The 12,023-nt window shown below is 38.2% G+C and overlaps 1 protein-coding gene across 5 annotated transcripts in view; it reads right to left on the bottom strand.

The window, feature by feature from the left end:
- Positions 1 to 12,023, bottom strand: part of dst (dystonin) — a 125,567-nt gene that overhangs the window by 90,065 nt on the left and 23,479 nt on the right. For all 5 annotated transcript variants that reach the window (XM_046865592.1, XM_046865588.1, XM_046865593.1 and 2 more), the window contains 2 exons: positions 8,145 to 8,206; positions 3,795 to 3,884 (listed from right to left, as the gene is read on the bottom strand). In XM_046865592.1, coding sequence (XP_046721548.1) covers positions 3,795 to 3,884; positions 8,145 to 8,206 — 152 coding nt within the window. The remainder of the gene's footprint in view (positions 1 to 3,794; positions 3,885 to 8,144; positions 8,207 to 12,023) is intronic.

Below are 12,023 nucleotides of genomic sequence, written 5' to 3'. Positions count from 1 at the left end.
TAAACCCATTTAAATTCTTTTAGATCTACACTCAGGATCCCATAATGGCCATGTAAAAACAGAATTCTAGAAACGTATGTAAATCTGTGAAAAGAAAATACTGAAATCCCACATGTATATAAGTATTCAGACCCTTTATTCAGCACTTAGTTGAAGCACCTTTGGCAACAATTACAGCTTCGAGTCTTTTTGGGGTCTGATGCAACAATCTTCGTTTATGATGAAACCAAGATTGAACTGCTTGGCCTCAAATTCAAAAACGTTATGTCTGGAGGAAATCAGGCACTGCTCATCACCTGCCCAAAACCATCCCAAAAGTGAAGCATGGGGGTGGCAGCATTGTGCTGTGGGGGTGTTTTTCTGCAGGGACTTGGCAACTGGAGCAAAGTGCAGAGATATCCTTAATAACCTGTTCCACTCAGGACCTCTGGGCTAAAGGTTCACCTTCCTACATGACAACAACCCTAATCACACAGCTAAGACAAGGTCCTGGAGTGGCCCAGGCAGACCCCTGACCTGAACCTGATTGAACATCTCTAGAGAGACCTGAAAGTAATTGTCACCTGAAGCTTCCCATCCAACCTGCTCCAGCTTAAGAGGATTTGCCATGAAGACTGGTAGAAAATTCTCCAATCCAGGTGTGTAAAGCTTGTTGCCCCAAACCCAGAAAGACTTTTAATTGTTGCCAAAGTGGCTTCAACTAGGTATTGAGTAAAGCGTCTGAATACTTATGGACATGATATTTTAAGGGTTTTTTATATATACATTTACAGACATTTCTAGAATTCTGTTTTCACTTTATCAGTAAGGGGGACTGAGTATAGAGTATAGATATGAGACTGCAAGATAACAACATTAAAAGTAAAGAGAGTTTGAGTACTTTCTGAAAGTATAAATTATTAATTAATGATCTCAATGATGTGGCATTAAGTGAAGCTATAATGAGATGTGATGACGACCATGAAGAAAATGAATACGGAAATAAAAGATGTGGGATTGCTGCAGAATTTGGTCCAATTTCAAATCCACAGAAAGACAAAGTGGTTTATAGAAATCACAGCAACTCAATTGTAAAGAAAATCGAACCTTGCATTCATACTAGCAAGTGACAGCCTCAGCAATTTCACCAACATCTGGAATGATAAACCTTTGAAATCTATGCAGAGTCAAATCTAAACACATCGAAACATCTGTGGTTTGGACGGCATGATCAGATATTTCTACAGGCCCCGATCACTGCATGATGTTCAGAATTTCTTTCAACTTTTTTCCCCATGCAATATATGACTTCTATACTCAATAAATATGTACCTTGAGACATGTTTATCATGAAAGGAAGTAGCGGAGATCATCTCTAGTGAGTGTAAATAGTCAGTAAATTATCTTGCTTTACAAAGCGATAAATAAAACATAATGACAATAATGACAAATGGACACAAACAGATGTTGCATTTGGATGCAAGAACTGAAGACAATGACGTAATTCCACAGCGCATTGAGTTGCTTTGAACGACTGGTTATAAGTGAAGCGCCAGGAATTGCAGTCAGGTCTTTTAGTTCATGAGCGTTACAAGACGCAATCTGAAGCACTCCATGGCAACCCCATCAATGGCCGAGGCTCTTTTCATACCAAACAGGATCCCTGAATTAAAAAAAGTCTTAATTTCACTCCTACAGTCCACCATCGAGAGGACGAGCTCGCTGGCTTTAATTTAACAGTCACTGCACACATCTTCGTTAGTTGCGTTAAAGAGGGGGAGGAGGTCATGCGACCAAACCTACCCCCTTATCCTCATCATCATCATCACCATCATCCTCCTGCACACGGCCATGCTGCTCAACCGTGCATGCTTCGGCTGAACTCACCAACCGTAACGTCTTCAGAAAATTGCGCTCCCTTGGCTTAACCATGAGAGAACAAGCAAAAACAAGAGACAGACAGAAAAACAGAGACAGACAGACAGACAGACAGACGGGGATAGATGAGATCAAGAAGATCAGACGAATAAAGGGAGATGAACAGAATGAGAGAGAGATATATACAACAGAGAAAGAAAGAAAAGAGAAAACAGAAACAGCGGTAAACAAAAGAAAGGCGTCAGTTGCTTTCTCAGACAAGGCCAGTACTTCAAACTTCACTCAGAAACACTGAATTCAATGCATTTCCATCTGTTATCGTTGACACCGTTATTATTTTTCTCAACACTGATTTATCTCACCAGTGGTTTTTGTGTCAAGGTTGAAAATCCTTCAGCAGCATGCACCTGTGTTTATCCACTAAACACTACCTGTACATATAAATATATATACACAAAGGTAGTCACTAACGTACAATGAAGATGCGTCCTTATGACCAAATCATGATGTGAAAATATCGTAGGCCTAGCCTATCCAGGAGTATTAAAGATTGGTGATCAGTATGGAGAAACGATAACAGTACCGTACTGTATAAACTATGCAGTATGTGTGTATGTATGTATGTGGAAGATGCGCCAGTTCGCGAGTAAAGGGCGGAGCATACGCTGCTACCTTTCCTGACCACGCAAAATTTAACATATTTTTACAATCGTACGTCAAACCCTCGTAATTTAGGGACCATCTGTATATATATATATATATCCCAAATTCCCAATACTCAACCAACCAACCCATCAACCAATCTATGTTACAGCTACAAACCATCTGTATATCTGTATATATATATATGCTGGTGTCTAGCTGGTTTATAGCTGTAACTTAGAGAATGACTTTGAAACCAATACAACATCATGGCCTTGCTGATTGGCTAGGCCATGTTGCATACTGCTATGATAGTAAGATTGATTGATTGATTGATTGTTTGATTTGTTAATTGATTAATTGAGTATTGGGACACCTGACTTTTCCAGCAGTATGAGCTTCTTCCCCAAACTGTTTCCACAAAATTTGGAACATCTTTGGTTTCAGTATCACAAAATTTTCCCTTTAAGCCTGTTCCAACATGACAATGCCCCTGTGCACAAAGCCAGCGTCATTAAGATATGCTTTACATGGGTTAGACTGGAAGATACCAGGTCTCCTCGCCTCACCTACATCAGTACCTAACTTTACTAACACTCTTGTGGCTGAAAGAATCTCACACAAATCTCCACAAAATCTACTGGAACATCTTACCAGAAGAGTTGAGCTTATTATAACAGCGAATGGGGACTCAATGTGGAATGGGTTGTTCAAAAAGGTCAGGTGTCCACAAACTTTTGCCTGATTAAAGTATCATTGATAAAAATGAATAAACAGAGGTCTAGCATGTTGCCTTGTGTGTGAGTTAATTGTTAGATCTCATTCTCTCCTGAACCGTGTAAGATCTACACCCAGTTACCATTAAAATGGTTCTAATGACAATCTGTACAACTGGCTTGTGAATGAAAAAGGAGCATTAATCACTAAAGCATGCAAACGTGCTAAATCTTGCAAAACATTAGCGCAATCAGCAGATAAAATTACAAACAAAGTCTGCAGATAAGCCTACACACAGGTTACAGTCTGAGAGCAGTCTGTAGGTGAACTGTTTTAGACTCTGCACAGCTAAGTTACGCACAACACGTTCATGCATCTGAGTTAGTCGTGCTATTTATTATTTAGTGACACACAAGGAATGTGGACTGCTGTGAAGCTACTCCAGAAGGTTCTGAGCTGGCCCTTACAACATTGTGAGGTTACCACAAGAAAGTGCTAAATAACACGATTACACGAATCTCAAATCCAAAGCGGGAGCAAATACACACGTCAAAAAGAGAGCAAAAAACTCAACTCACCAATTTGTCACCAGACAGGACTTCCAACAACGAGATCAGGTTATGTCCATCTCGCAAATCCTCATACAGGTCGTTGACGTGCTTTCGTACCTGGACAAACGAGAGTTTTACTATCTACACAACCGCAGGTGTTTATTATCATAATATAAACATTAAGCAGATCTTTTTTTTTTACATATCTAAATAAATAAATAAATAAATAAATAAACTTATTTGAACCAAATTTCACTTGAAAATGAAAAAACAAAATGTAAATGACGACTAAACAGCAATGCAGAGGAAACATTTAAGTATAAGGAAGTATTGGTTCGGTTCATTAAGACGTTGGACTTGAACCCTCAATTGTTAGTTGTATAAATGCATCAATGCTATAAATGTAATGTAATATATAAGTCAGATATGGGTGCCATTACTTTTGTTTAGTCCTGTTTGTCTTACTTAATATTGTTGTTCTGTGTTAGAAGAGAGAACGAGTAGAGCTTATTATAACAGAAGAGTGGAGGTCATTATTTGAGGGCGATCGACTATCGGCAAAAATCCGTACCGATAGTTTTTCCGGGCTCCGGTCTGCTGTCATTACGAGAGCGGCCTCTAGAGGTGAGTCAATAATGCCGTGTGCTGTTTGTTTTTTCGATTATATAATTATATTCATTATTTAATATATTCATATTTATTTAATTTAGCACTTTTTCATGAATCAGTACTATTTTACATGGATTGTCATTTGTTTTTATCCAGTATCCAATTTAAAAAATCAATTCATCAACCAGACTAGATATTGGTATCGGTAAGGTATCAGTTGACCTCTAGTTATTATATAGTTATTTAAAAAAAGCACCTAGCAATCTTATGTTTTGGTGTCCACCCACTTTTGTCCATATTGTGTATATTAGAATGCATTAGAATGACTCTTTAATGATACATAATAAATATAGTACTGTTCATTTATTCACTTTCAATCCAGTTTGGCTTTTTTACTAACAACTAATGAGGGAAATCTTATCTTCAGGCCCTTTCAATCTGCCTCTACAGATTTCTAAGTCGGCCACTCAGCATTCTGCCTCACTGACCCACTTTAACCCAGACACACTGCCTCCTAGTTATTACAGCTGAAACACCCACTGCCTCCTGGTTCCTTTGCTATACAAGACCTCAAGCTTCTATAACAAAGCAGCTACATTCACATTAAATCTCCATACTGCATTTCCCACAACATACAGCCTCATTTCTTCCTCATTGCTTAAATTATGTTTAAAAAGCACTAAATGATTTATAGTCCAAACTCCAGTAAAAAAGAAAATCACACACTTCATCAGACAGATTTATGTACCCTCTGTCTGATTATCACACTGATAAATGATTGTTTCCTGACAGCATGACATCCAGATAAACTGCATTTCTGTTCATCTGCACGTTTCTGCTGCTGGCAACACACAGAAGGAGATTCCACTCAGCCTGAAGGCAGCAATTTGTTCTCAGTTAAATGTAAATCGTCGGAGGTTGAACGCTGTACGCATTAGTAGTTAGTAGTATTATTTGTGGTTAAAAATGCATCCTATGGGTCGACCCGAACCGGTATTTTTGCGGTCAGTATTATGAAAGCAAGTCTAAGTATTAGTAGAGTTTTAGTATAAGTAGAAATGCACCATGACGAATGAAGCTATTTTTTTGTTGCACATTCACGCTTGCGTTTATTTTCCTCGGCTCAAATGCTTTTTGGATTGAAGGAAATAACGGCTTTGTATATTTTTGAGAAACCTCGCAATGATGTTTCAGTCAAAATATTGGATAGAAAGATTCCATAGAAAAATCTGTCACCGTCATTCATTTCTTTTATGTTTTAGATCTAACTTTGACTGAGGGGCTGTGGGATAATGTTGCAATTTACCAAACATAATAAATTAAATAATTTGAATAAATTAAAGTTGTCATAAATTCTCTTTTTTATGATCTTATAATATTTAAATAAACAAACAAACAAATGAATAGAAAACATGACTGTAATCTATGACGGCATTTAATGCCGTTATATTAAAAAAATAATTTAAGATTACAAGAATAAAGTCAGAATATTTTAATATAATAATAATAAAACTATTATATAATATTATTATTAATATTATTATTATATAATATTATTATTATTATATAATAATGATATTATTGTTATATAATAAAATACAATATATTATAATAATAAAAAAAAATAATGTTAGCAATATGATAATTAAAGTGGCAACATTTAGAGAAAAAGCACATAATTGCGAGAAACGTTTCACTGTTTTGCATAAAAATGGATGTTGATGATTTGTTTAAATCCTACTTTATTTTAGGATTCAGCAATAATAGAAAAACAATTTTTATTTTAATTTAACGTTCACTGATGTGGTTTTATTTTCAAAGTTCTCATTCAGTGACATTTACAAGCATAAAAATCAATCCAATGTATTGTTCAATACAGTTAAATGCATAATACAGCTACTCAGTGATCTTTAATGAGAGATTAATAAAGCTGAAAGCTCGTCTGAGCATCTCTACACACACCGTTTCTCTGCATTTCCTGTCTTCCTGTCTCTCGTCTGATCTTTTAAAGGTGACCCCTGCTTCTAAAGCGGGTTTGGTCGGCTAGACATTTTCCTTCTCTGTCAGATAATAATCATCTGGTGTGTGACGTTAAATATATTGCTTCAGTTTAAACAGAAAGTAACAAAAAGTAACAAATATCTATTTTTGGCACAGAATTTATTACACAATGCTTAATACACAATCCGGAGTCGAACTTTCTTCTGAAAATCCTGACTAAGATGTAAAATAAACAATGCCAATTTCTCATTGTCCTGTGAATTTTGGAGTAAGTGTTCATTCTGAAGGATGTCCAACAAGTCCTCGCTTGTTCTAGATCTGAGCAGGAATCTGTAAAGCTATTAGTCAGAGTCGGTACATGCTCAGGCCCAGCAGATAATTGGACCTTATTCAGTGCAAAATGCTGGCAAACCAGCTTAAAGTGTTTTGTTTTTGGGGTGAACCACGCCTTCCTATTTGGAAAAGGTATTCATTACAAGCAGGCTGGTACCACTTTAGACATATCACACGACTAAATTATGCCAAATATAATAACCGGTGCAATTTAATGTGTTCTGCCTCTAGTGCTATAGTCTGATACAACGCTGTGTAATAGTCTGCAATTTCTTTCTTCTTTCGGCTGCTCCCATTAGGGGGCGTCACAGCGGATCATCCGTCTCCAAATCACTCTGTCCTCTACATCTGCCTCTTTCAAACCAACCACCTGCTTGTTCTCCCTCACCACAAACCTCCTCCTTGGTCTTCCTCTTTTCCTCCTTCCTGGTGTCTCCATCCTCAGCATTCTCCTACTGATATACCCCATGTCCCTCCTCAGCACATGTCCAAACCATCTCAATCTCACCTCCCTCACCTTGTCTCCAAAACGTCCTCGTTTCTAATCCTGTCCATCCTCGTCACGAGTGAAGATGAATTTACCTGAAGCCTCGTTAAGGATCGAATTTTTGCAGTGTTTCAGACGAGATCCTGTGTAACCACCAAAGGTGTTTAAGTCACGACCTTTTCATCATCATGAAAATAATACCAGGATGTCTTCTGCAATTATTATCTCTTCCTTCCTGCCTGTAGTTGGACTGACTCCTATAAAGTGCTGAAACAGAGTGTGTGTGTGTGTGTGTGTGTGTGTGTGTGTGTATATGGTTCCAATCGAAGCTTTAATCCTTTCATTGCCATATCTTCGGGATAAGATCCTGATTCATCACAAATAAAACAGTTATTAAAGACGAATGAATGAATAAATGAAATTACAGAAGTTGGGTTTGCTATAAAAAGATCATAACACAATGTATTTTTATCTCTTCCTGCTCTTTCAGTACTCAAATGAGACTCCAACCACATAAGTTTGTAACATCCACATCACATGAGGAACAAGAGCAACAGGAGGCAAATTTTATCATAAGAATATATATATATATATATATATATATATATATATATATATATATATATATATATATAATATATTCATTAAGATATACAATCATATAATTAATAAATAATAAATATAATATAGCGCTTTCCGTGCAGGGTGCAGTCTCGCGTGTAAAAACAAACAGCACGTGTTTCGCCTTTAGAGGCCGCTCTTGTAATGACAGCGAACCCGAAGCCGAAAATTGGTATGGATTTTTTTGCCGATAGCCGCAAGAACACATTGTAATCATACTGAATGAAACTGACACGTTGGCTTGTTATCCTACCATTTCTTTTCCTCCTTTCGTTTTCTCATAACATTCATCCTACAAAACCCACCTTGAGAAGATAAAGACCCACCTTGAGGAGATGCTGGTTGATCCATTTTGTAAACGTCTTTTTCTGCACTCTGTCTCTTTCATCTGCAAAAAAAACAATACGTTAGCACGAGTTTGCGCTAAACTTTTACACACTTATATGCTGTACATCTGTGTTTCTGCACTGTAATCACATGGTTTAGTCAAACTGGAATTACAGTGGCACACTAAATCCAGAAGCGTCCCATATCCTGGAGTTCCCCCTCTTTCTGCATGGTGCTGCTTTATTTATATTCTCACACAAACCCAATGACACCAGTATTTTCTCAACTTTTTCCTTCTCACACACTACCAAGAACGAAGCTCAGGAGCACATTTTCCCTGCTGTGTGATTCACATCTTCTAAAAGGAAGGACATTTATAGAAAGCTATATTAAATGATCTCCATGAGGCACTGGCTCCATTACATACTGCTCCTGACCACAGTGTTTTCTCCTTTCCAGTAACCAGGGGGACAGTCTGTCTCCACACCCATGCCTCACACACAGAAACACGAGTGTCCTGGTTTATTCAGGAGATGCAAACACAGAGATTTCATCATAACCAGTACTAATATTGGATTATTCAGCGTCAAAGCTTGATATGAATTAATAATAGTGGTGACCGGGTCCTCTCAATGCTTCTGAAGCTGAATTGGCATTAATATAAATAAACTGCGAATCCAATCCAAAATCTGGACGTCTTTGTCCTACACTTCTGATTCAGACACATCAATCCTGAAACAGTAAAAGAGCCAGAAGCAGAAATCTGCCTGACAAACGTATCATCATTCATACACTGATTAGACCACGTGACAGGAGTATTTCCACGTGCTCGTGCGAGAAAGACAACAATGACAACAGTGCGATGTCGACCTGTCAGCAGAAAGAACGTTCACGTCACACTACACACACTACAGTGCATCTGAATCCTACACAGTTTTCCCAACATGCTGTTTTGCTAAAAAAGACGCCCTGGACTTTTGACTCGTTATCTCAGACAAACACGACCTTTCCCTTTTTTCCCCCCGAACTCCTTCTGCAAAGCGAAAGCAGGAAGTCGCTGGCTAATGAGCAGGTCCGTCAGACAGTAACGAGGCGATGTAAAGAAGGAAGTGGAGAAGAGCTACTGACCCATGCAGCACATGAGCATCACCAGGTGAGCCCTGATCTCCCGCTCGCTCTTCAGAAGGTTCAGCATGGTGCCAGGCAACTCTGCTACTTCCAGCTGTGCATGGCTTATATTCCTGCTGTGGAGAACGTGTGTGTGTGTGTGTGTGTGTGTGTGGCTGAGGGAGTGACTCCTAAACTGCTGAAATGCCTCTAAAGAGGAGAATACTCCCTTCTTGAATGAACGAGTTTGGTCAGGTTTTCCAGCGTCACAGCGTGACTGCCTGAGCGAGCGAGAGGCTTCAGCGCATGGAGGATGTTTACTTTCTGGTAAAGGAGGGTGTGAAAGGCGTCAGCATGACCTGCTGCCTGGTCCTGGTGTGGACCTTTTCAAAATCTGCTCAGAAAAGGAGAACTGGATTTTCATTGCACTGCATTTTCCTTTCAATGCATGCAAGACTTGTTCAACTCATCACATTGCTTTGTGATGATGTTATCAGGGGAATCGTACATTCCGTGTGAAGTGCACATCTGTGATTTGAAGTCAGGGCACGAGGATGATGATGATGATGATGGCGAGGCATTTTGGCATGAATTATTTCATTTAAACAACATTAACAGGATTAATATAAATTTCATCTGTGTGCTCTAAAATGTAGCGTAATTACTCACATGCTGAATGTAATACCGAAACCGAATATCAAAATAGATTTTAAAAGATTTACATGATTATACATAGTAGTCGAGGGACTTTTTGGACACAGATGTTCATTTCTAAAAATACCCTTCTAAAATCCTGGGGAAATTCTGCCCCCTTGAGGACTAAAACATAATTTCCTTTTATTATTATTTTTTGTATTTATTTATATACAACCCTGGTATATTTCCAGCTTAAATCACACTCATTAACTTCATGTCAACCTCTAAAACAGGTGCAATAAATTCCAGGCTACCACCTGAGAGCAGGTTTAAAGGTGACTATGTGACAGTTAGCACGTCAGATCTGATTAGAAGCGAATGATAAAACCGATTTCGCTAACGAGGCAGTAAACGTCCAAGCATGACATCTAAAAAATCCATTAACACTTCCTCTACTCTCTTTCCTGGATTTGTTTTGGCTTCACACGTGCACTGTGGAATGTTTTAGCATTTAGAGAAGTCAAATTTGAGTTGCTGTAAAAATGTGGATTGTTAATATATTAAAAATAAAGTTCTGGGCTGTAGTTCGAATGACGTCCAACAGGTGGGAACGTTGCATTCGGGCAAGTCTCCTGGTGTTCAGGCCTGGACATGGGTGAGATTTGCATTGCAAAGAGGGTGGGACTGAGAAAAAGGGAAGGCGCGCACACATGCAGTTTACATTAGTGATGGGAAAATCAGATCATTTTATCAAAATAAACGAAGCTTTTTTGACTCATTTAGTTCATTTTCATTTCCCCAACACGTCTACATACAACAACTATAGTTCCAATCATTAATATATGTATATATAACTGCAAAGCATATATGGGAGTCAGAAAAAAGTACGTTTAGTGTATTTATGTACACAATTCTGTTTCCTGTACAAAACCTACAGAGATTTTGCTCGTGCGCTTCCAGTGGAAAATGAACGAATCACTCTTTGAGACGACTCGTTCTCTTGAGTCGCATTAAAGCCTGGTTCAAAATGAAGAATTGCTCACGATCGACTCATCAATAGTTCACATTGGCTTAGCCTTTCAGCTGGAGATGGTTTGACTCTTAGAGGAACAAAAGAACAGATTTCATTAACCCGATATTATATTATATTCACGGTATCGTATTTGTATTCAACTACACTACGTACACGTGACAGCAAAATGCTCGTGCTCTCGATCGGGCCGAAAATTGGTATTTACAAATGACTCCATCCGATCCAGTCACAGATGGACCTGAAAAAACTTGCACTACAGCAGTAATATAACACATGGAACTGAGCCACAGATCTGACGAGAACTTCCCCTATTCTCAATCTGTCGCTCCACAAAAACAAAGACGCAATCAAGGCTGCTTTGGAAACGGTTTTCCGCTTGTGTTGAACTCAAAACTCTCTCTGTCCCACTCTCTATTTGGGAAACTACACGGGTGATCCTGTGCTCCTTCTGATTTCAAGATCTGCTTGATCCATCCTGATTAGAAACCATTTGCTGCTGCTAAGAACGGCGCCACATGTACAACCTTAAGATCCATGAGGTTCCAATTAGAAACCATTTCTGTAATAAATATGAACAGTTCTGGTACAACGGCTACAGGATGAAATATTGGCATGAAAAGTTTTGCATTGGAATGAAAACAATAATGATGGAATGAATGAATTCAGTGTTATGAATATTTTGAGTCTGGTTCCTCTCAATGTTTTTTTCCTCATCAAAAAAAATTTGATGAAACTACTATATAAATAAAGCTGATTTAAAATGAAGGTTTTTGGTGTCTTGTGGTTATGTGTGAGATCTAAACTCAAAAAATACAAGCTTCTATACTCTGACACTTTCATTATTTGTACTTTATGATAAAAAGGCTGGTTTTGGCTTCCAGGCCACTATTAGTCTCCTAGTTTAGGGTAATTCTTTAAATGTTTTGTCTAATTCTGCATGCCAGTATCTTTCAATTCCTCAGTACTCCTCATTAATGCAGTGTAGATACAGTGGAAACAGTGGCTTTAGTTTTATTTTCTCTTTATTTCTCTTCATTTCGTTGTAAACAATTTTGGTAATGTGAGCTCCGGTGTCAAATTCAGTACACAAGATGTTCTATCA

This window comes from Silurus meridionalis, chromosome 2 (assembly GCF_014805685.1).
Source record: "Silurus meridionalis isolate SWU-2019-XX chromosome 2, ASM1480568v1, whole genome shotgun sequence".
In the NCBI taxonomy this organism is placed as follows: Eukaryota; Metazoa; Chordata; class Actinopteri; order Siluriformes; family Siluridae; genus Silurus; species Silurus meridionalis.
The sequence above is the reverse complement of the archived record's forward strand: the minus strand, read 5'-3'. Positions and strand labels throughout refer to the sequence as shown.